We start from the raw sequence: 26,501 nt of genomic DNA, 5'->3' as shown, positions 1-26,501 counted from the left end.
TACTCTTTGCCGAATTGGTGGCGCATTCGTATTTATACGCTTTTAAACAGTCTGCTTGTTATGCCCCACTGAAGGTTCGGTTACATGTTTGGACCTTCAATGTTCGCTTTTTTCCAAAAAATGATAAACTCTTTCCATTTCCATATGAATCACATTGTACAAACTCATACAAAATCGCCACTTCTTAAAGTCCCCCTGTGGTGAAAATCAAGCTTTTAATGTTGTTTATATGTCTACGTGGTGTTTTTAATGTGCTTTAAGAAAAACCATGTGCAAATTCATAAGTCAACGTTGTGATCGTCAACGAGTGGATCTCAGAGTTGGTGTGAGTGAGTGGAGGTGGCGCTCATTTGCATATTCATAGAACCGTGTATACTAAATAAGGCAAGGGTGTAGAGTTATATTCAAGCTATTTTAAGGCATGACGATTTTTTTATTTTTTTTTTTCAAGGAAAAAAACGTTTAAATATGTAATTTTGGTGATCAAAGATTAGTTTTAAGGGATACAATTATTGACTACAGGGGGACTTGGTTTTGGAACACAGCCTGTGTTTCTTGTCCAAAGGCCGAAAGATATAACTCTGAGAATTTATTAGGGACTAAACCAGTCTTAAAGTTTTATTTCTGTGCTGACACAGTGACAATTGCTATCCTGTTTGCTTTGCGTGAACACACTAACACATTTGACGCACAATCCTAACACTTTTTTAGCTGTCTGATCATGTTCAAATTTGTAGTTTACATTTATAGCTTGGTATTATTATAGAATTAGAATTTGAATGTGTGAATTACGTGATTTATCTGTGTGACACGATGCCCTATTTGTTCACGTCTGTTTTCTTCCTTAGGAAAAGCTTGTAAAAGTCACCATATGGTATGACTAAATGTGGACCTTTTAACAAATGCTCCGTCGGGTGGTTGTGACGCTACAGCAGCACATGAATCACATTCCAGATGCCTGTGATATGGTGCGCTCTTGCACTAGACTGTGGTTTGGGTCACACCAGACCAGAACACCGTAAATCACTCTCTCCTCAACTGGGTTTGGCTCAGACACTCCCTACAGCTCGACCGGCCAATCCAGACACACTCTATGACTTGGCTTGGCTTGACTAGGTTGTTAGTGTCAGAGTGAATTATTGAAAGCTATACTTCGAAATAATTTGCGTACTTTACATTTCCGTTTACTAAATTTTTTATTTTATGCTATGGTTGTGCATTTACTTGAATGTATGCACAACAAATGTCAATTTAGATTTAGTAGAGAAAACTAAAAAACTTTAGGCAACTTTAGGCAGTCAGGTTCAGCTCTTAGAGAAATTAAAGTCGGTCTATGCTTTCCTCAAACTTAATAAAAGTTATATAAACTTAATCTTTTTCCTTGTGGATCAATAAGCTTGCATTACATAATAGCAATATAGAATTTGTCTAACTTGTGTAGCAGTTTGTTTGCAGTAAACTGAAAGGTTTTAGTTATTTTATACAGCATAAGTTATATGCACTTATTTAAATGGAAGACATTTCACGACTTTTACAACAATATATAATCAAAAACACTATACCAGCATTGTTATCATTTACTAAAATGCTTAACTTTTTTTTGTTGATTAAAAAAGCTGAAATAAATATAAATATTAGATGAAAATTTTTTTAACTAGAAATTTTGCCTTTGCAACTAGCCGAAATAATTTTAAGTTGAAGCAATTAAATTGAAATAAATAAATAACAAACTGAATAAAAACAAATTACACAAAAGCACAGCATTATTAATTAAAATGAAAACTGAAAATAAAACCTTCAAAATGTCATCATAAGCCCAATGCTTTGACCACAAACAAATCAACCCGTGATCAAACTGAGTTGCTCATGCAGAATGGCCTAAAAATGTAATTTAATTTATGTAATGTCCACCTTTTCTGTTTTCGATAGTTCAATCAACCTTTAAAATAGTGGCAAAAATAAATATATATATAATATAAATAATATATAATATATATATATAAATATAATATATAAATAAATATATATTGTGATACGGACACCTTAAAAATGACACCTCAAAATGAGAGATGTGCTGTTACTTTTCTAAGCAAACAGATTTGTTATTTTAGCGATGAAGCTAAAAATCCATAGGCTTGCATTGTAAAGAGGAACCTGAGCTATATAAGCCAGTCAGTTGAAGTGTGAGATTTCTCTCTATGTGCAGCCAGCAGATTTATCTTCCAGTACACACTGCCCTCATTAGGCCGTATGAGGATCCTAGTTCACAATTAATGTCTCTGATGCTTTGGTGACAGTGAGAAATCTGTCAGCACCATCTAGTGGATTTGCCTTTTTATCTGCTTACGGCAAAGAATGAAATCAGTCATTTGAAGTGACACTTTGTCAGGGATCAGCTTCAACCTTGATGAATGACTCTTGCTATTTTTATCACATGATCAACTCATTAAACACACTGATCATAAACTTTTATTGAAACACGTTTGTTTCACAACTTTTTTTAATTGCAGTACTGTCATATTGATGTAATGTTACGTGATGAATGAATAAATAGCCTGAACTTGAGGTGTGTGTGTGTGTGTGTGTGTGTGCTTTAATTTCCCTTATTCACTTATTTTTGTCAAAGCATGTTGCTTTAAATCCAGTTTAGTCAACAATGGGTTGCTGGTTTACCTCCACTCCATTGTTTTGGCATCAAAGTGAAGGTCTAGTTTTACATCAGTCATGTTATTCCCTGTCAGAAGGTTTTGGGAGTCACTGTGGCCATGTGTGGCTAAAAAAGGGGAAAGAATCTGAAATGCTGGTTGTTGTGCCGTCCGTACTCAATGCCAACAGATGGCTGGTTGTAAATCTGTCACATTGGCACCTCGCTGGGAATTGGATGCTGGGCCGCTTGTGTACAACAGGCTGTTTATGGCAGGCCATGAAGAGCATTACAAAACTACCACATATTATAGTGGAAAATAAGAAATAAGTGGGTTGTGAGATTATCAAAATGTAATTGAATGTAACTTCACCCTTGCTTCATTTAGTACACAAGGACCCTTGAATATGCTAATTAGCCCCGCCTCCACTCACGCCAGCTCACAGATTCACTCGGCCAACTTACTGAGGTAAACGCTGCACAATGGTGTCGCTCTTTGCACTTTCGGACGCTTGACTATGTTATCAAACAGCTAATAATGTGTTGCTAATGTTACACAAACTATGTTCCCGTTTGCCTTCTAACAATCATCAGAAACGCTTTGAGTAACTCACGTCAGTGGAGAAAGGCATATAGGTCATCATAACATCATACAACATACTCCCGCCATTTTCTAAGTAAACAACACACACTAGACGGACGTATGACTGTTGCGCTCACGTCTTGCGTCTTTTGCATGAGCGCCGCGTTTGACTCCGTGTCAAGTTAAAAGAAATAGCCTATAACTTTTACAAGGACCGCTGCTTATACCCAAACAGATCTCTTTCCTGTCCTTCTCTCAAGGTCAAAATAATGCGTTACCGCATCACAGTGGTGCGTCGCTTTTTTGGACGCAAGACTCCCCTAAGGGCTGATTCACACAGAACACATTTTTCCATTCCACTAACTTTAAAATAAGTTAAACAAAAAAAAATCTATTTTTTAAAAAAAAAACACACATCTTGAGACCTTACGCTGCAGGCATCTCGCGTTTTTTAAAGCAAAAAAGCGTTGTGTGAATGTCATCGATCTAGGGCTTGTTCACACAGAACGCATTTTTTCATTCCTGCTCAAGTTAAAATAAGTTCAACTTCTAAAAAACACATCTCTAGACCTTGCTCTTTTTTTCTTTCCACTTACCGGCATCTCTCCTTTTTAACTGCAAAAATGTGTTCTGTGTGAACCGGCCCTTAGAAGAAAAGCTTCTATATAGAATCTTAAAAGGTTCCGTCAGGCGCTTCATAGATAGAACCTTTCAGGGGTTTCCATCATGGGATCATTTTATGGATTCAGGTCTAATTCCAATTTTATTTAACATTTTAATTAAAATTAATCATCAATTCACCAGCTCGTAAACATTTGATTACAATTATTATTATTTTTTAAACCCGTTAAACATGAAAGTATTATGCAGTAATTTAAGACATTTCTCCTCATATAGAGCCTTTTGGCATAAAGGGTTCTTTAAAATTAAGTCAAGAACTGTCTAGAGTCAAGAAGTGTTCAATATAGGAACCCCATTGAACCTTTTTTCTAAGTTTGATGACATTTTAATGTAAATTAAATACAAATCTATTAAGAATTAAGTAATGCGATAAATGTTTGTTGATGCTATTAAAGCAATTAGAAAATGAATGAGATTATGTCATCTGACTTATATGCCCTCTAGTGGGGCATGTTGTGACATTATATAAGGTTTTCACAGTGCGAACATGCTGTTGATTGACTGTTTTGAGAATGATGCTGGTAACACTTTACAATAGGGTCTCATTTGTTAACATTAGTTCAAGAATAAACTAACATGAACAATACATTCGTACAGCATTTATAAATCTTTGTTGCTACTAGTTAATAATACTCTTCATGTTAGTTCACAGTGCATTTACTAATGTTAACACACACAACTTTTGTGTAGAGACAGAGTACATCCAGAGTTTTGTCATGACGGAGGGTGAGTGGTAGGGAACCTTTGAGCTGTGTTTATGATCACTAGTTGTTTCTACAGTGACTGTAAAATATGTATTTGAGTTATGGGAATGGCATATCTTGAGTTTTGATATTTGGGATATGGAAATTGGGCTAGTTTTGTTATGCAGAGCTGGCAATCCTGGGTCAACATATTTGAAACTGCTGAGTTTAAAGTTTCACTGGTCCTGAATTCAGATGAATTAATTCTGTTTTATTAGTAATTAAATATTGTTGAATTTAAATCAGGAATTTTGGAAGGAATATCTTCATGGAGTGCTTACATGAACCAGGATTGTACTCTATTCAGAAATGAAGTGAGACCGCACTTAAAACTCAAATTTTGCTGCTGGGTTTGAATTTAATTCAAAATGAAGCCGTAAGCAAGATTTAATTTTATTTAATTTTATTAGAATTAATTAAAATTTGAAATGTAGAAACTACAAATTAAATATTCAGAGAAATTCATATAACGACTTTTTTTTTAAAATTCATTTTCAGTTAAACGTGCCACCAATAGAATTTTTTTTATTTCATTCATATAAAAATGAAACTCAAATTTCTAAGTGTGACATCTTGTTAATGGGTAATTAAAGCAGAAACTGAAATAGAATGTTTATTTTATGGACCATGTTCGGAGAACATTTCATTTCACAGAAGGCTCTAATTTACCTCAAAATCTGATTTGATTTGAGTAATTAAATCATATATAAAGTTATCTGAAATCAATTTGGTGCACAATTATACCAAAATTACAATATATTTTGATGGTGTACATTTTTGACAATATAAAATTGTATATAAACCGTAATATTTATATTATTGTATAATATAACAAAAGTATTTGTTTCGTCACTAAGTTTAATGAAATTCTATTTGATGAATGTTGAATTTCTCTGAATGTCAAAACAGTAAATTCCTCTGTGTTCATTCTTGACGTCGATAACAAAATGTATGGCAAATTCAAGACCTGTATGTCACGTAACGGGGTGTCGTGAAAAGCACGAGGAAGACGGAGAATAGGAATAAACAGGACTTAATACAAAACTCAGGAGAACACTCACTTTAACACAGTATAACATTGACGCTAACCTTAACGAGAACGGACGAAGACTGAGGGAGAACACAGGGACTAAATACATGTAGCAAACTAAGGAGCTTAATCAGATCATGAAAAGGACACAGGTGAAAGAAATGATTAATCAAACAGACTGGGGGAAACTGGGTCACAGGACTAAACCAAAAACACAATGAAGGGGGGGACACAGAACATACATGTTACACTGTATTGAGACGGCATCATTTTGAAAGAGAGTTTTTTATTTTAGGAAATATTTCTTATGAATATAGTTTATCTTATTGCAGCAAAAATTCTATTCAATTAGTGAATTTCCCACTAATACACATGTATTGTATTTTATATAATGTAGGCTTATAGGATATATATATATATATATATATATATATACACACACATATATAGTAGTATTAAGGCAACAGCTAACACACACACACACACACACACACACACACACACACACACACACGCATAAAGAACATTTAAAATCTTAAAAAATAAAATGATAAACAATTTTTTTATTGCCTACAGGTATTTGTAATATCCTTATAGTAGTTACAAAGTCTATTACAAATAACAAACTAAAAGACAAAATTTTGCTCACAAATAATATAAAAAAAAAACTTTTTCAACAAATGCAATTAAGCAAATGAAATACTGTATTTTTTGTTATTATTGCGTGATCATATATTATTTATTTTACGATTTTGTCAGTAATTCTGTCCAATATTTGTGGCCAAAGGTGCGACATGTTTGTGGTTCGTAATGACGTTGTGTTCTCTGTTAATATTCCCAATAGTTTCGCAGATCTGTCAGGGCGTTGTGTTTTATCCCACATGCTGTCAGCGCTTCAGTTCATCATGATAAGCAGGTGATACCACTCATCTGTCATTACAGCTCACTGATGTTGCTAATTAAAAATGTGAAAACTAGGACAGAGAAACTGGACATATGAAGTTCAGAGCCAGGTGGGCGTCTTGGCAAAGACTGTCAATGCTGTCAAACAAGGATCACATTTAGGATTTAATAGTCGCACATTATCCCACAAACTCCTACGTGACTCCGGCAGGACATTTTTTCTGGATTTGGGTTGCTCATGTTTCACTTCGACTTCAATTTTATTCTGTTTCAAAGGTCCTACTATTAACATGCGTGTGTTCTACTTAAACCAGCGTGGTTTGCATTTTTGTCGGGCAATCTCAAAAGGAACTCTGTGTTATATGTGAATTTTAACTTTTTAATTTATGTAAATTAAATTAACCTTTTAAGTAAAAAAAATAAAAATAATTATTTTAATATGAATATTTCAACCTGACTAAATTACTTTACACCAATAAAGGTCATTACAGAGTCAGAACAGATTAAAAAAAAAAAAAAAAACTTTATAACAATTAAAGATATAAAGAAAGTTTTATTACACAATCCGCAAGTTCAAATAGAAGTTAAAATTAAGAGTTAATTTCGCTCTTGTACATAAAGCTTTTGTACATGATAAATGTTTTTGTTTATAGCAGTGTTGGGTTAGTTACTCTAAAATAATAATTAATTACTAGCTACTAATTATATCTTCAATAGTGTAATTAGATTACTGTACTAATTAGTCTACTGTAGTATTGGATTACTTATTACTTATTACTAATTTCTAAATCCTATATCAACTTTGACCAGTTCAACAATACAAGGATAGCTATGAAACTGCTCTTTTAATTCTTTCAAATAAATCATATAAAATTGCATAAATCATTCTTGAACGGATCAGAATATGTTAAAGGAAAAACAAAGTTACATAAAAAAAACTAAAAATTACATAAACATTTATTCTATTTACAAGTGTGAATGTGATATTTTCCCACCAACATTACCATATTCACAAAGTCAGAAAACTGGGGATTTAATATATTCTTTAAAAACAGGGTATTTCTCAAAATTAAGGAATAAATATTATTATTTTTCACTGCAGGCCATAAAAACATTCATCCAAAATTCAGAGGTAAAATAAAAGAGTTAAAAAAGGCTGAAAACTGTTCTATAAAAATTCCACTATGGAGGCAGTATTTCCTAAACTGATTTTCCTAAACAAGTGTCTTTGGAGCAACAGGGTCAGTCTAGATTCCTCAGCATCGCCAAAGTCTACAACACTGAAAATCAACAACACTATTGATAAAATTGTAAATCAATTTCTTAGTTATTGTCGAGTCAATTTAATGGATCCTTGCTGAATGAAAGTGTTCGTTTTTGTTCAAATAGAATTGTACTTTCCCCAAATATTTGAATGTAATAAGAGGCCTAATTATAATTTTAAAAAGTATTGTTTTTCAAAAAGAATTTAAATCTATTTTAAATCAGCATGAGGTTCTATCAAAATAGGCAATGCATATTAAAAATCTAATCTTTTGGTAAAAAAAAAATGTTCTGCTATACCTAAATATAAAAATAGGCAATGCATACACTCTAAAAAATGCTGGGTTGTTTTAACCCAATGTTGGGTCAAATATGGACTAACCCAACGTTGGGTTAAAAAATGCAGTTTAAAAATGGACAAATTGCATCTTGGACAAAATCAAAAATGGACAAAAATGCAATTTAAAAATGGACAAATTGCATTGGTTACATTAAAAATGTAACCCAACGGCTGGGTTTGACCATTTTTAAATTGCATTTTTAACCCAACGTTGGGTTAGTCCATATTTGACCCAACATTGGGTTAAGACAACCCAGCATTTTTTAGAGTGTATTAAAAATCAAATCTTTGTTTCAATTTTTTCTCTCCTACCTTATATAACTACGAAGTTAAGATTCAAAATTAAAAGTGTCGTATTGGTTAAGTTTTTCGTTCGGACATCTGGCAAACAATTACGCCTAATGAAAGTATATTTGATGCATCGGATGAGGAGGCACATCCCATTTGGGAATGGTTTCATCCATAAGGTGTTAGTTCACATAACATCGCCCTCCCTGTTTTCCCTTCACTCACTTTTGCGCAGCACATGTGACGCTGAACTATTCCAGGCCGAATGGAGCAGCACACATTCGTGGCAAAGGGAACTGGAAGCGGCTAGTGTACACAGAGTCCTGGATCTGAGCAGAGAGAGAGGGAAGGGATTGAGCGAGGTAAGAGCCAGCGGCCTGATAATGTGGTGACAGTGTGTTCTGATACATTATGAAGTCGCCGCCAAGTTTTTGTGATTTAAATCTGTGGGTCGTACATCTCAGGAGGCTAATTTATTGTTTCCTCTCTGAATGCATATGTAGTGTGTGTGAGGAGAAAAGGAGCTTCGATATTTGTGGTGTGGCATTACAGGAGACTGGCGCGGTTGATGTGCTGTTGTACGGCGAGACAAAGATGCATGATAAAGTGATTATTAGAAATGTAACGTTGAGAAGTTGTTGAGCAGACTTAGAGCCAAGCCGAGGTTGTTGCAGTTTTTGTACTTTCGCATTTAGTTGTGTTTTAAAGATTGTTTTTTTTGGAAAACTCAATTAACCTGAAGATAAACGTGGCAAATGTAAAGTATCTGGTTTAACTGAAGTCAAAAATCTTATTTATTATAACTGAATTAACATGAATCAATCTGGGGAAAAAAATTTCTAAGTTGTAAATAGAGCAAAGGTGTCTGGTGTATGTTTGAATATTTCACTTTTTCAAAATTTCATCTTTTATTTAAAGTATTACTTTATTTGGGGGAAATTTAAAAGCAATTTCTGAGTGAAAATTGTTTCTACGCCAAATGTTTAAAAAAAAGTGTATATATTTTATTTTATTTTATTTAGTTACACCAGTTAATACAAAGACCAGACGATTATGAAACGGGTCCTTAATTGAACAATTGCATGTTTCCACTTTTATAGTATAGTTTAACATAATTCATAGTAAAATATAATAATTTCAGTTGAATGCTTGAAAAAGGATTCTTATATAGTCTTCGAAAAAAAAATCTTTTTTGGTAGTTTTGTTTGGTCATTTTTAGTAATCAAAGCTAAAAATTGCATTTGAAATACACACTGTAAAAAAAAAAGTTGCTGCCTTAAACTTAAGTACAATCAACGTGGTTGTTTAAGTTATTTGAACTTAAATTACATTAAACAAACTAAAAAAATGAGTTGAATCTTGTATAACTGATTTAAAGCAATGCAAAAACAAATGTTGTCATAACTTATTGATCATGTAATTTTTACAGTGATATTTATATACATAGAATTTAATAATTTATTATGTCTACACAGAATAAATAAGTCTTCATATAAACACCTTTTTTTCTCTGAGAAAAACTACACTCCGTTGTGGTCTTATAGTTCGAACATTATGCATTTGCAGATAATTTGTAAATTTACACTTTGTACATTTTAAATCCGATGGGGAAAGAAACCGTGTGCGTACAGTACGTTACGTGTGAGACACCAGATGCCCGTGTAAGCAGTAACTGAATATGGTACTATATGCGCTCCTTACATTTGTCGGGATAGACAGCCTCTGATTTCCTCGTCAAAATGTTCATTAGTAATTAATGTTCAGGAGTACATTTAATGCACTTTTAGTAACACTTGATTTTAAGGTGATGTAGTTACACATTATTACATGTACTTACATAGTAATAACAGTAAATGATGCATAATTACAATTAACTAACCCTAAAACAAACCTTTACCCTAAATACTCTACAGTAAGTACATTAGTAGTTAATTAATATTATTCAGTACTTATTTGAGTAAGTACAATGCAACTACGTCACCTTAAAATGTGAAGTGTAACTGCACCTTTATATTATAGTTTGGACATTTTATTTCTACAGCAGTATAACTAGATTATATAATCTATCTATAAATGGATTAAAAGTGGAAATTGTAAAAGTTAGGTTACTATTATTTTAGCATTAAATCACAATAATAGCCGAAAAGAGCAATAAATCAGTGTCAGTGTAAAGTTTCCACTTTAAAATGAGAACGTTTAGTCTTTGCAGCAGCAGAACATGGTCACACACACACACACACACACACACACACACACACACACACACACACACACACACACCACAACATTTAATACATAAACCCTATGATAAATACAATTAATTAATTCAGTAAATACAGCGTCATAAAACATCTCATTCTCTTTAATTAAAACAATAGCAATAAACCAATTTTATATGCTTGCTACATGAATATATGAAACTATTTAACATGCATGGTTATGTTTAAATATATTTGCAGGTGTTGTAGTTTCTTTGTGGCTTTTCTTATTTCTCTGCTGTTTAAAGCGGTTTTGGTGATATTATGAATGCAAATGTTTTGTATAGGCACAAAACTACAGGGTTAGAATTTAACAGATATTAAAGGTGCTCTAAGTGATGCCGGGAGTGTTGACATTCGAATTGTTGTTAAACAAAACGGAGGCTAGCTAGACCCTCCCTCCTCCTCATCCCGTCTCCCCCCTCCTCATCCCGTCTCCCCCCTCCTCATCCCGTCTCCTCCCTCCTCCCCTCCCTTCCGGCATAAAGGAAAGTCAAAGTAGTCACTAAAAACAAAGTTAAGTTTTACTGATACTTCATTCAATGTGTAATGTCACCAAGCTAGATAAATGCTTTTATTTATTGCAGAACAGAATGCAGAAAAAGAGAAACATTGTCTTAAAATCGTTTCGCCACCTGAGGTTATAACTATAACTATAGCTCCCATACAAGGACGCAATAATAGCAAGATAACGTTAGCTTCGCGTTTCCCAGTGAGCATAAACAACGGCGGCGTCATAAACAAATTTAGTCAAAGTTGTCAATAGCCTATAAATGAACATTCAAATCCATAACAAACAGTGGGTGAAAACAATCATTCACACAAATTGTCGCCCTACTGTGAATTTGCTTGACCATTTACAATAGAGATTGAACGCTAGCTGAAACATAGATGTTGTATTCACCAAAGCTAACGCTGACTGCATAGTTCTAGCTAATTACATCCTTGTGTTGGTTTGGCGAACATGAACGTCAATTTAGAAAGTTCTCGCCACATTTCGAGGGTTTTTCCGGTGTAAATTCGGGACTTTGCGCGTTCCTTATCCTTGTCCCTCTTCTTTACAATTTGTTCATCGGAACGTCGTCTCTTTAGTCGTGTGTCGGCCATAATTCATACTTCCCTCTTCATGCTTCTCTCTCGTCTCTCCTCCACACCCACTTCATGTGCACGCGCACTAACCCCCAAACCACACCCCTCAAATACTTCTTGTCGGTGATTGGCTGGAGCACTGTTTGTTGTGTTTCGTGGTGCGGGTGAGCCCAGTTTGTTTTTGTTGCCGTTTGTGGAGCCTGTGGTGTCTAGAGAGACCACGTTTTTTTTTTACAGTGTGTTCGGGGGACAGGCAGCTAGCGGATAGTGAGGAGATGTTTGCTGTATGTGACAAAAAATGTTTTGGCCTAAAAAACGCGTGACATCACTTAGAGCACCTTTAATTAGAAATAATTAATGGATTTGACATTTATTTTATGATAGATGGATAGATAGAGACGGATAGATAGAGATGGATAGATAGATAGAGACGGATGGATAGAGACGGATGGATAGAGACGGATGGATAGAGACGGATGGATAGAGACGGATGGATAGAGACGGATAGATAGAGACGGATAGATAGAGACGGATAGATAGAGACGGATAGATAGAGACGGATAGATAGAGACGGATAGATAGAGACGGATAGATAGAGACGGATAGATAGAGACGGATAGATAGAGACGGATAGATAGAGACGGATAGATAGAGACGGATAGATAGAGACGGATAGATAGATAGAGACGGATCGATAGAGACGGATAGAAACAGATAGATAGAGAGAGAGATAGATGGATAGATGGATGGATAGACAGATAGATGGATAGATAGATGGATGGATAGATAGATAGATAGATATAGATATAGATAGATAGATAGATAGATAGATAGATAGATAGATAGATAGATAGATAGATAGATAGATAGATAGATAGATAGATAGATAGATAGATAGATACGGATAGATGGATAGACAGAAACAGATAGAGACAGACAGACTTTTGTTTAATTTAATCAATGAATCCTTGTTGAATGCAAGTATTACTTACATTTTTACAAAAAAATCTTATTGTGTGTGTATATATATTTCCATAATTTTCATTAAATTTTTGTTCTATTTTAATTTTGTTTAAACGATTATAAAACTATTTCAGCTGTTTGAATGCATCGATAGGTGTTGCAGACGCTGCTCTGTCTCTGAGGAATGATGTCATGCATTTCCAGCCAATAAGGTTCAGCCCTTATAAACTCGAACAGTTGCTTTCAGGACATAATTTGTCCCATCATGAGGTCGGGGGGCGTGACCTCTGTACTCTTGCCAATTTATCCGTGGATTAGCTAGAAATACACAAAGCTTGATCCTTCCCACGGATCAGATTGGTGCAAAGACATTGTACATCCACAATAGCGTATAATTATACTCTGCACATTTCCTGTCTTAAGACGGGCTTGTATTAAGTGGTGAAGGGCATCTGACACCTGGATCCTCTGCTTATGCGAGACGACTCGAGTGCAGAAGCGAGCAGGCAGCTGTGAGAGCCATACTGGTTTTCGGTGGTAGCTGTGCGTGCTGTGTTGTGTGTCACTGGTGTATTTTAGGCTTTCGAGTCATGAAGGTGTGACGATACTGGCGTAATGTCCAACAGTCCTCTTTGATATCACAGCCACGCAAACGAAATAGCTGACGAAAATGTTTGTTTACAAAGTTTTCGTCAATGATAATCAAGACAAACAATTTTGTTTAAAAAATTTACACAACAACAACAACAACAGAAAAGTTACACTGCAACATATTAGCAATGTGCTAATGAAGATAAAATATTGAACAAATCTCTGGGCAAATGTGCTGTGGCTTACTAACTTAGGTGCTACTAACGTTACAGTATTTTTGAAACCTAACCTCATTATATTTGCGTGCACTTACAGTGTGTAAGATCATTTTATAGCATGCCAACCATAAAACTATACTTTTTAAATCCATTGTTGGCTCAATTTCTGCACTCTTAATTGTGGTATGCTACAGTTGACCAGCTGTTGGGTCTCAAAGGCCAGTTGTACCATAAAATCTAATTTATGTATGTTGTGTCTTTGCCCAAGATTTCCATTACAGTTTTGCATGCCGTTTCACATGCCAGGTTATATTGTACTGGCGAATGTCTAGTAATGTGGTAATATACACCCATATTTAAGTACCAGTTTACTGCTCTTATACTACTGCTACTGCTTATAATAATAATAAAAGAAAAGTATGTATGTACATCTTGTCCACAAAGATATAAAGTGCCTTTCAAGGCATAGAAGCCAATGGCTACATGCTAATGCGCTAACAACAATCCATTATTGAAACTAACATCTCTATGTTTATTTGTGATCTGAGAAATAATACAAATTAATAACTAATTAAGCTTTTAGTGCATTTGTTGACAAAGATACAAAGTGCCTTTCGAAGGATAAGATGCCCTTGGCTACATGCTAACGTGCTAACAACAATGAAACTAATATCTGTATATTTATTTTTGGTCTGAGAAATATTAAAGTCAAATTTAAATAAAACTTGACACTGTTTAGTTTCTAAAAACACATCGTTCTCCCAAATAAATGTTTAGTCTTTTTAAAGTTTTATCAGAAAACGGATCAGAAAGAAATCACTGGAAACTAGCAAAATGAACATGATAAAAGCAGCCGTTTGTTAGCATTTTTGTAGTTTACTTAAAGTTTTACCACAGTTTTACAACAATAAGTGATACTTTGATCATAATTTATTAATTTGTGTCAAGATTGCACATATAGTCGCACAGATAATAAAGTGGTATTTACCGTTATTTCACAAAGAAGAGGATGCACTTATTCAGTCGCTTCTGTTTCTGTTTATTTGTAGCCACAGGACACTATATTTACGTCACATTTAGAAAGAATGATAATTTCTACAAATTTTCCACCAAAAATACGACCTGAAGAGCTTTAGCACTCTCTCCAGTGACAGTCCCAATACAGTTATGTTTTCAGCCAGATAAACAGAGGAAGCTCCCGTAAAACCAGAGTTGCTTTATTTTATGATGCATGCGGAGCTAGATATGGATATCAGACCATCCGGTATAAAGAGACGAGACGTACTGACAGATCAAATAAATAAACGATTGTGATAGCTTATAGTAGCTTATTGTGATAGCTTATTGTCTGATTTCTTCAAGTGGTTGTATTTACCATGTTTACTATTAGTGCGCATAGACTTTTGCATCGCATATAAATATTTCTGCCTTATACCATGATCAGAGTCCCCATCAGATCACAAACAGAAGTTATTTCAAACACTCGCTGCTGTCTGAAAGTGAGTTTTGAGCTAACATCATTTTTGAAGTCTTCATTGCTGATGTATGAAATCATCCTCTCCAGACTCAGATGAACTCTGCCTCTATTCATGACCACTCCTCAAGCCCGAGCTGCACCGCTTTGGACCAAGGTATTTGTCGGGCCAAAAAACCCAGGCCGTTGGCGATGAGCCCCAATCAAGCCCCGGAAGTGACAGTGGAGACGCGACTGACCCTAGCACTCACTAGCACGGCTGCTTTGGGCACGAAAATGGAAACGCGGATATTGACAGATGACAGTCACTGTGACCCTCCGTGAATATCAGGAGTGCTTGAAACACAGGTGGCCTGGTTGCCAATTTCTCGCTGCAACTCTATATTCATTAGACTAATGCTTGAAATACTGATGTATCCATGTGCGTTGGGTATAGATATTTTGGTTTGTTCTTACACATTCACTCTAGAGGTGTGTTCCAGTTGCCAATAGTGCCCTGCTAAGGACTTCAAAGTGTATTCAGCCAATTTAGGTGAGACTCAAAATCAGGGTCAGAGTCACCCCAAACCACAAATGGAAGAAATCCATATCACTTCACGGGAAGTGGAGAGCTAAATTAACCCACAAGTCATTGAACACCGTGAACTGGAACACAGCAATGACTGTTGCTTAAAGCAAATCTTTTAATTAAATGTGTGTTGTAAATATGAACATGTGTGTAACGAGTAGAAAAACAGCCTATTATCTGATTATTTTGTGGTCTAAAGATAGAAGGGATAACTTATTTAGAGCTGGTATTGATGTGTGAACTTTACGATCTGGAAAGGCTCCTGTAAGACCATGGCATAATCTTAAATGACTCCAGCACTACTCTGGAGAGGTGTTAATCCACTCAAAAGATTCAGTTGCACAAATTCAGATTTGAAAGGATCTGAGGGCCTCCCCTTGTTCCAGTTGTTTCTTGACTGCTCATGCATGACATTGGTCTGTATTTGAAACACCAGAACACATGGAAAGTACCTCATGAAAGAATCCCCTTATTAGGACCTGTACCTTTTGAGAAAAATTGTTGTTCCCTATTTCTCTACTATTACAACTCTTCCTTGGGTCTTTGGCACTTGTGTCAGCTCTTGGATTGGAGGGTGTGTGCTCAGCGAGAGTGCTATCAGGCTTGCACAGATATTTTGATTGATAGTAGTGCTTGCTAAATTTAGCAAGCATGTGAGCGCATTAATCAGTCCACTCAAACAGGGACAGGGAGTTCACAGTTTCTGTACTCATGTCTAGCCAGGAAGAATGTTTCTGAGCAAGTTTGAGTTTCTTGAGGTTTTGCAAAACAAAAATTTCCATTTCAAAAGCTTTCGCTAAAATAGTGACCCATGTAACCATTTTTGGTTCCTGTAATGTTCTGGGAACATTTAGTTTGGGGGTTTTAGAAAGTTCCTAGAACAGAACTTAAAGGTTTTTTTTGAGTAGCCAGAAAAGTTTTATGGAAATATTAACCAATTCTACCCTCTACGTACACACTGAAATGAAAATACGCCCAATGGAAACACGTCAATTTCGCAAAAACTCCCGTTTATCGCAAAAAAAATAAAACGTTTTTAAGCTCGCATGAGGTGGTTTTTCAAGCAATTGAAACCAAAAAGAAATATTTCGCAAAACTGCAATGGAAACAGGTCAGCTGATGTAGATGACGTGGTATATTTGGACAGAATACGAAACAGAGTTCTTTATTAAATTCATAAAAGACAGAAGAATTACAGGAATACTGGATTCTAAACCTCAAAGAAATGCCACAGTCAAGACCTCGAAGCAGAAATGAGTGAGAAACGCCCAGAAACACCTCATATGTGCTTCTCTCAAGTATAAGGGTCTTTCCTTGCCATTAATGATTGGATAACACACATACGTCTCCTTTGATTAATAATAATGGCCAGTGCAGTAGCTGAGATATACATAAAGCTACCAACGTCCATTTCTATGATTTTTGGAATGACTTATCGCGAGAGGAAAAAATGACGTTGTAGTCGCATAACATCAGTTAATGGGGTGGTGGTGGCGCAATGGATAAGACACATGCCTTTGGTGTGAGAGACCCGGGTTCGAATCCACTGTGAGACACCAATGTGTCCCTGAGCAAGACACTTAACCCCTAGTTGCTCCAGAGGCGTGCAACCTCTGACATATAGCAATTGTAAGTCGCTTTGGATAAAAGCGTCAGCTAAATGAATAAATGCACTGCAAAAAATGCTGTTCTTACTTAGTATTTTTGTGTTGTTTCCAGTCCAAAAATCTAAAAATTCTTAAATCAAGAAGCATTTACTAGAGAAGTAAAACTACATAAGAAATTCTATTTTGTTTTCAGATAAACAGAAAGTATCTTAAGTGATTTTTGCTTAAAACAAGCTAAATTATCTGCCAGTGCAGTAAGGAAAATAATCTTGTTTTAAGATTATGTTTTTATTAAGTTTTTTTGAATTAAGTTTTTTTTTCTTACTGCACTGGCAGATAATTTAGCTTGTTTTAAGCAAAAATTACTTAAGTTACTTACTGTTTATCTGAAAACAAAAAATAATTTCTTATGTAGTTTTACTTCTCTAGTAAATACTTCTTGATTTAAGAATTTTTAGATTTTTGGACTGGAAACAACACAAAAATACTAAGTAAGAACAGCATTTTTTGCAGTGTGTAAAATGTAATGGAAACGCCGTCATTTCGCAATAGGTTTTTGTCGACATTTAGAAAAAAATCGCAAAAGTTTTGCGCAAATCTGTAATGGAAACACACCTACTGATAGTTCTGTCAACGAGCCCTGCATGTGCTGTCTCTTTCTCTCACTGTGAGCACGCATGTGTGAGAGAAAGCGACTGAGCAGGGCGCTCTCAACCAAGCGACGATGCATAAAGCTCAGCAGGCAATGAAATTATATCTCTGCTAAACTTTTTTTTTTTTGCCTCTAACTAAATTACAGGCGACTATAATCGTATAATTTACTAGCCCATTGGCTATTTAAAAAGACATTTTTTAGTCGCCTCTTATGAAATTTGGTTGTAGAGGGTTGCAATTACTTGCTTACTAAATCAGAATCAAATGGGAACCATACACTAATGTGGGGTTTGCTAATGCCTAGTTTTTACTGTGTAAATTTTCTGTGGCACATGATCATTTAATTGACTAAATGTTATGTGTGTCTCCACAGTACCTCAGGAGAAAAGCTTGATAATAAGTCTGCTCCTCTGGGAGGTGCTCATGGTGGAGTGGGTCAGAACCTGCTGCTGAGTCCTGCAGGTCTTCAGCTGGCTCAGCTTCAGGCCCAGCTCACCCTTCACCGCCTCAAACTCGCCCAGACCACTAATACTGCTGCCGCAGCCTCTGTCCTAAATCAGGTCCTTTCCAATGTGGCCATGTCCCAGCCTCTCTTCAACCATCTTCGGGGTTCAAATATGGCCCAGGCCCACGGCAGAGCCTTTCCGCCTCCACCAATAGCCTTCCCACCCCCAAATGCTGCCCTAGGACAACTGGTTGGGGGAGGCTTTAACCCAAATCCCACTGGGATCAGGCCCACTGCCTACAGAGGGGTGTCCAACCAAAAAGCTAGTCAGCACAATGATTTCGGCAAAAAGGCTGGAACATATTCGACGGACACGGACCGACGCTTGCAATTTGGATATCTGGGAGGTACGTCAGTGGTCGCTAATAAACCATGTGATGGAGGGCAGTATGGTGGAGCCACTACACAACCCAGAAACAATGTCCACAACAATTTTCAGAGAGACTTCTACTCCACAGAAACCCCAGTACAACAAACTTGTTTCACGGGAGGAAGCAACGATCAGAATCTAGGATCTGTTTCTTCATCAGCCACTAAGGAGCAGTGGAAAGGTCCGATCAATTTGGGGAAGATGGATATGGGTACAGGACCAGGTCCTGGTGGTTGGGTTCCACCCGGACCAGGGTTTGTGGGTCAGAGGGCAGAGTTGTATAACCCCGAGGAACCCACAGCAGATCCTAAGTTTAACTCTACATGTGGACCAGGGACTGGCCCACCCATCGGGCAGCAAGGGGGATTTCAACAGCAGCCACAGGTTTCCCAGGGGGAAGAAGGGGTGACCTTGTCGTTACAACCCCACCAGTTCAATGACTATCATGGGACAACACCTTCACACCTACCCCATCAGTGCACCATTTGTGAAAAGAAAGTTTACAACTTGAAGGTGAGTAGATCTGACTTGTTGGTTGAGATCAAAGTAAATGGACCATTCACACCAACTTCAAAAATGGATTAGCATTTGCACTGCAAATTCAATGTGGTCACATTTGTTTATGACTACTCTCAATGTTGATTGGATAAGAAACCATTTAGAATTCAGTTTACACCTGTATTCAGCACTGTCCACTTGCGATCGGATCAACCGAGATTGGATCATAAACTGTTTTGGACCCGCTGGACCCTGTTTAATGCAGAATACTTGTGATCGGATCACAAAGATAGATCTTAATACTAGGTGTAAACGGAATCAAATATTTTTAAGAATACAAATCTCACAAGAATTTGCTACATGTGCCGAATGTATGCAAGGCTTTGAATTCTGCTTATGAACTCTGTACTGTACCTACATAAGTCTATCCAGATGTCTCAGCTGCAGCATCCAGTATCCAGAATTGGTGTTGGATCCAGTTGGTCTCAACTCCAGCAACTGTTTTCCCCAGCTATTTCTGCAGAACTGAGAGGGTTTTCGTGATACTTGGATAAAATGGGCTCATTTGTTACACTAGGGTGTAAATGCTTTTGTGGCAGCTGGCATGTGTCGAGTGGAGGCAGGTTTAGAAGGGGGGGAGGGCGCAGTTGTTCTGCAGGAGTTTGTCGTAATCGCATTCGTTCTAAACTCTTGCTCGCCCTTTCTCTGCGGTGAACTACTAGATCTCTAATTGGCCCAGGTTGTGGCAACGCCAGGGGAATCTTTCTCTCTCATAGAGAAGGATCATAGTGAAGTCTATCTGACAGGCGTATCATGTTTGTGTGAGAATTTGTGTGTGTGTGTGCTGTTTTCAGGACTGGGACCAGCATGTGAAGGGCAAGTTACATCTGCAAAACTGTTCGCTTTATACTGAAAGGTGAGTACTGACGAAAATACCATTTGTACCATGTTACAACCTTCATCAATTGATGTACAGGGCTGTTTTAAGTGTCTATCATGCTGATAAACCACCAACTCTGATGCATGGGTGGCTAATCGTTGCTAACTTGGTGTAGAAGCAAGATATTTTTAAAGGGCTTGTTTGTATGTGGTTTATTTTGATCTTTATTACCTACAGGTCATCGCCTGTGATACTCTTGTTAAGCATTTTATGAGTACAACCAATCTCCGTATTAAACACAGAGTTATTTTATAAAGAGTCTTCTTCCATATAGAGAGAGCTATGACTTGTATTTGAGCGGTGTCATAAGATATAGTCAGACCAGATGCACTGGGATTTAGGATCTAAATGCAGTGCTGTCCCCCTCGCAGCCCGCCGCTCGGAGCAGTGCACTTTCCAGTGTCGTCTGAAGGATGTCTCAACATGGCATTGAGTAACACTATGGCATACACATCAGCTGCCAGTCAAGGTAAGTCTAATCTCCCAATTTGTCCCTCAATGTAAGCGCTGAAAATTCAGGAGACCGAAAACTCTGGGACGTGATTTTAGAGAGGACTCTATTTTTAGGGCTGTCACTTCAGTTGCGGGGGAGTGGAGTGTCTACAGTCTGGCACACACTTGAGTGACGTGTGTTAAACCCACAATTTTTGTTTTTGTCTGAAACAACTGGGAAAAAACAAAACAATTCACAGATAATTTTTTGTTTAACAAACTTTCTTTCTAAAAATATTGATTAATCATCAAGGGGTGTAATCACAGTTTTGTCCAGTATGTTAATCGTCTAGCCATTGGCTAGCATTAGCAAGAAGCAAATCGTGCTTGTTACGGTCACGTGACCCACCAGCTTCAGTTGCGTAGCTTCACTTCCATTAATCCTCTCCCGTTAGCTTCATGGGATAGTAAAGTGACCATCGAATGCCCACACCAGAATCTCGCCGGAAGTAGTATGTCATCCGGGGACTTTTTGCATGCTGTTTTTCCAATACTATGTATTCGGACATACTACTATGTTGGCGTACTGTTTATCGCATACTAAAGGGAAGTAATCGATTTTGGACGCAGCGATGGTTAATATGTGTGTCTTCGGTTATGCCAGCGCACTTTTATTTGATTCAATGTCACATTTTTTACTTCACATCCTTTTCCAAAAATGATTTGGTTGCAAATGAAGTGGCTTTTATTTGGTTTTATAGGCTGGTATGTAAACTAAAGGCTATTGGCGAAAAACTACAAGCCCTAATTAAACTAAAATATTCCCTGCCCTTATTTCCTGTTTCAATTGTAAATACATCAACACACATACAAAAATGTCAAAAAAAATGTCTTTAGTCAAATTATTTCATGGGGTCTGACTTTTTAGTGGGTCCTCAAGGAAGGTGATGTGAACAATTTGCAACATGGTTGTTGAAAAATTAGATGTATTCCTCAAAATCTATTATTTATAAATATATATGAATATCTGTCCTGTTTTCTACAGATGTTTCAACTGGAAGTGCTTCATATCTGCCTGCCACAGCCATGTCATTTCCTCTCTCAGGGCCGGGATTTACTTCAGGAGCAAAGGTTAGTAATGGGGAAAGACCATGGATTAAGGAATAAATATTTTGTTGAAAATTAAAATTCACATGATATTTGGCGTTTGACTGGTGTGGATTTGTAATCCTGAAAAATTCACCCATCTTTTTTTTTTTTTTTTTATGAGGTCTTTATTCTGAGTGTTTGTTGGCTTATCTCATAGCATTGTTCTTTTAGCTCACCGGGTTTGTAAAGAAGCCAAGAGTGTTGAGATACAGAGCATGCTATATTTTGGTCACACTATTTCAATGACTGACAGATTACTTAGTGCGTATTATCACAGTCTAACGGTTATTATTCAAAGGACAACTGAGCCATCTTCACAACTAGAGCTCTTTGAGAACAGGTGGAAGCGATCAGTATTGTACAGCTCAGTCATTGCTTACTAGGAAAGGGTTTCATGTATAAGTGTGGTTCAGTAGCATCGATAGGGGATTGTTTCAGTTGTGAATATACAGCTCTGCAAACTTTCGAGCACAACAGTATTTTTCAGTTAAATGAACAGGGTCGACTCAGCAGTTGTTATGCTATCATGCTGTTGTAATGAGGTGGGAATGCACCAGGCTAGACTGATCTGGTTCAGTGTAAAAACTGAACACTTGTTTTTGTTGTGCAGGGACTTTATTTAGCTGTGGGATGAGCCTCCAAAATTCACTTTTTGCCAGACCTGCCAGTGCTGAGAGATTTGGAGAAAAAAAATGTACCACCCATAATACAAAGCACAGTTTAACTATGTTTCTTAAACACTATTATATATTATTGCTAGCAATAAAAAAAAATAATAATCTGTGCATATATGCAAAAAAACGTTCTGTCAATTGTAGCAACACACAGTCTCTCAGTAAAATACCACTGGAACCACACTTTTTTTTGGGGGGGGGGGGATTGGCTTTCTAGCAAAAAAAACAAAGCAGGGCCATTTTGAGGTCAAGGACTGAGAAGAGACAGAGATCAACAGAAACAGAAAGCAAGTTATCAAGAGAGAACCACTTTTACAGCATTTGCAGATGACAAAAGCGTATGACTTATGCGCCTTATAATCACAGTTTACATTATCATCGAAACGACATTTTTAATCATTCCTTGGTTAATAATAAGTGTTTTTGGACTAAGTGCAATGCATTATAACACCCCTATTAATTTATCATGTGTTTAAAGTGTCTAACGCATTTTACTCTTTGAAGATGTACACTGTTATTCGATCGTTTTGGGTCGGTAGGATTTTTACATGTTTTTGAAATAAGTCTCACCAAGGCTGCATTTATTTGACCAAAAATACAGTAAAATTGAGTGAAATATTATCACTCTTTATTTTCAATTTGAATATATTTTCAAATGTAATTTATTCCTGTGATCAAAGCTGAATTTTCAGCATCATGACTCCTGTCTTCAGTGTCACATGATCCTTCAGAAATCATTCTAATATGATCATTTGCATTTATTATCACTGTTGAAAACAGTTGTGATGCTTCATATTTTTGTGGAAACCGTGCTACATTTTTTCAGGTTTCTTTGATAAATAGGAAGTTCAAAAGAACAGCATTTATTTGAAATAGAAATCTTTTGTATCAATTTGAAAGTCTTTACTGGCACTTTTGATCAATTTAAGGCAAGCTTGCTGAATAAAAGTATTAATTTCTTCTTTTTTTTTTATCTTACTGACCCCAAACTTTTGAACGGTAGTGTATCCATGATAGGTAGGCTACATATTATAATGGATTATTACTGTGGCTACAATTACAGACATATAATATAATATATTATAATATATTTCATCCGTTGTTATAATGCATTTCTTCTACATTACTCTTGTCATCGGTAATCTTCTGACAGTCTATTTTTCATTTCTTCTCTCATGCTCAATCTCTGTTTGCGTGTAGTGTAGTAATGCGAGTAGCGCTCCGACAGGCGGCTGTTTGCGTGTCCCAAGTGCGACTGATGGATCCTCGCATATGGACGGTGTGAAGCATTGTTTTGGATTAGATGCTCTGACCTTGCGCAGACGTCAAACCACCTATAATTGAAACCATGTCCTGTGCTGGATGGTATTTTATGCAGTTGCCAGCTTGTGGATTCAGAGACTTGCACAAAGATTCTTTATGGCGGTCTTTTTAGCCAAGTTATTTATGATTTAGTCCACTGGAGAAGTGAAGGCACGGGCTAATGTTAGCTCCAATAAAACCCACCTGTTATACTGCAGCTGTACGTTGGCGGCGCTTTAATAACTCTTTTAGTTTTTTTTTAGGTTAGGATGCAAAAACTCTGTTTTCGGTTTAATAAAATCAGTCCAGAAAGAAAGGGTGTTGTATTTTCGCCATCGACAGATCAAACCGTCTGTCCAAGTAATCAAGATTTGTGTGCTGTTCCAGGATTCTTTGGAGGCTCTGAGGCTGGGAATTCAGTTTCAGCCCACAGAATCGTAACCTGATCCTTGGGGATAAAGGCTTCCTCACGGGAGGAATGCCAGGAGATCTATGAAATTCAGAAAGTGCATGCTATAGGTTTCAGATGAACCTGTTTCAGGGCTTGTGTAAAGCAGTTTAAACCCTCTCTAGATAAGCAAACAGATGCGAATGCATTTGTAGCATGATATGGTGCTGGTCATCACTAGATCTCCAAAGAGATTGTCTTTCGTTCTCCTAATTTATTATGTGTTCATGACAAATCTCATCGTGTCTCAGTTGACATTCGTATTACAGCAGTATTCCACTGCAATCTGTTATAGTTACATAAAAAGATGTAATCAGATCGGCAATACATTTTTGTTCGTTTTCAAACCATTGCGATGACAACAGCTGAAAAAATATTTTTGCTTTATTGAAACTTCTTTGTCATTTTACTGGTAACACTGAACACATCATAAATGTTACATATTGCAATTTGCAACATTAATCTGGTTTCTCTCTTTGTTAGAATCTAAATATGAAGACATTTAATTAATGGTTATCTAGTTTATAATTAATTTCTATTGTCTTTATTTGCATAATGACTTTAACCCTTAAATGCATGAATGTTTCGCCAATCATTATTACATATTCGGGTATTTAGCCATATTCAGGTTTTATACCATCATCACTGTCCTCATCAGAGCTCATTTCCCAGTACATTCAGCATCTGGCTCATATTCACAATCTCAAAACTATTATTTTCAACATTTTCAAAATCAATATTTTGATCGCTGACAGCTTCTTCACCAGATCCACCATCAAGTTAGCCTGACTCCGCCCTCCTACGTACTTCCACTCAATTTTCATTTTCCTTCAGTATGTCGTCTGGGTTTGTGGGATATTCCTGGGTTTTCTCCGGCCAAATTTTTGGCGGTTCAGTCAGAGAACAGAGGGAGTGGCTGAGAATGATGACGTTGATTCTTCCTATTCTTTTGTTTTCTGCCTGCGGTTACTATGAGTGAAACGTCACTTCATCATTGTGTATCAGACATTGCCACCTTGAGGAATTTACATATTTCATATTTTGGGTCGCAAGTGAAAACTAAAACTAAACTATAAAAAGCACCGCGAAAACTTTACAATAAGGTTACTTTTATTAACAATGTTAAAACAGCAATTATTAATCATTCTTAAAAGCATTTATTAATCTTTGTTGATACCAATTTCAATATTTGTATAAAAGTTGTATCTGTTAATATTTTATGAACTTGAGCTAGCATGAACTAACAACAGTTGTATTTGTATTTCCTAGGTTAACAAAGATTATTAAAGACTGTAACAAATGTTTTGCTCATTGTTAATAATGGTAACTTATTGTAAAGTGTTACCAAAGCATTTTTTTTTACTTGAAATAAAAATAAACTTTATTTTATTTCAGCTAGTTGTCAAGGCAACATTTCTCATTTTCATTTAGTTTAACTTGATTTACTAAAATAACCAAAACTAAAACTGAAACAGCAAAAATACTAAAACTTGAACTAAACTTGAAATAAAAATGGAAAATATAAAAATAAAATAAAATAAAAATGGAAAATAAAAAAATAAAATGAATTAAAAATATTAATATAAACCCACAATAATAATATTTCGATAAAAAAAAAAAGCTGCAACTTAATATGCGGAGACAACTTTACGCCATTAGTAGGTTCATTTTATGTTAAAATGCTTTCAAAACATTGCTGGATTTGTTTGAGAATCCCGACCACCAGCCCAGCATGGCAACACTGACTCGACCAATGGCGTGACGTTGGGGCGGAGCTATCTGTTTGGTCAACCAATGACAGATAGGAGGAGGTGTTTAGGAAATCCTGTTTGAAGAAGTTCTTCTTTTTTTTCATCTCTCTCTAATGATGAGATTCTGTCAAACAAGCACATCTTATACTTTGAAGTTCACTTGCTTATAGACCAATCATAAAAATTAAATTAATCTTTTGAGGGTAGTCCTTGCCAGCCAATCAGCAGCAGCCGCTGCTATGCCAGTTATGCTTTACCCAGTGTTTCAACATAATCACCTTGATCATTGCCAGAACCTCGAGCCTCGACTGCTTTATAACAAGCTGAATGAACTCCAAAACACTGGTGTTGCATTTTACTGTCCCGGCACATAGAAGCCATTCAGTGTTACATTCTGACTTGTATAGCGTATAGCAGAGGCATAAACAGCCTGTTTGGGGGGCTATTTTGGTTTGTGTTTATGGAGGTAGAACTAATGTGACCTTTTTGGCACATTTGGGCAAAGGAGAAGTCTGACAGGATGCCAAATGATCAC

General features: G+C 36.4%; 1 protein-coding gene across 3 annotated transcripts in view; it reads left to right on the top strand.

The window, feature by feature from the left end:
* rbm20 (RNA binding motif protein 20) overlaps positions 1 to 26,501 on the top strand; it is a 70,278-nt gene that overhangs the window by 25,545 nt on the left and 18,232 nt on the right. For 2 of the 3 annotated variants that reach the window (XM_082137811.1, XM_082137812.1), the window contains exons 2-5: positions 18,271 to 19,285; positions 20,125 to 20,186; positions 20,582 to 20,679; positions 21,688 to 21,773. In XM_082137811.1, the coding sequence (XP_081993937.1) occupies positions 18,271 to 19,285; positions 20,125 to 20,186; positions 20,582 to 20,679; positions 21,688 to 21,773 (1,261 nt within the window). Of the gene's footprint in view, positions 1 to 8,507; positions 8,838 to 18,270; positions 19,286 to 20,124; positions 20,187 to 20,581; positions 20,680 to 21,687; positions 21,774 to 26,501 lie in introns of those variants that run through there. The other variant, XM_082137813.1, reaches the window with a different exon arrangement.

Source organism: Leuciscus leuciscus, assembly GCF_965113295.1.
Source record: "Leuciscus leuciscus genome assembly, chromosome: 15".
NCBI classification, from domain to species: domain Eukaryota; kingdom Metazoa; phylum Chordata; class Actinopteri; order Cypriniformes; family Leuciscidae; genus Leuciscus; species Leuciscus leuciscus.
This window is presented reverse-complemented; position numbering and strand designations above follow the sequence as displayed.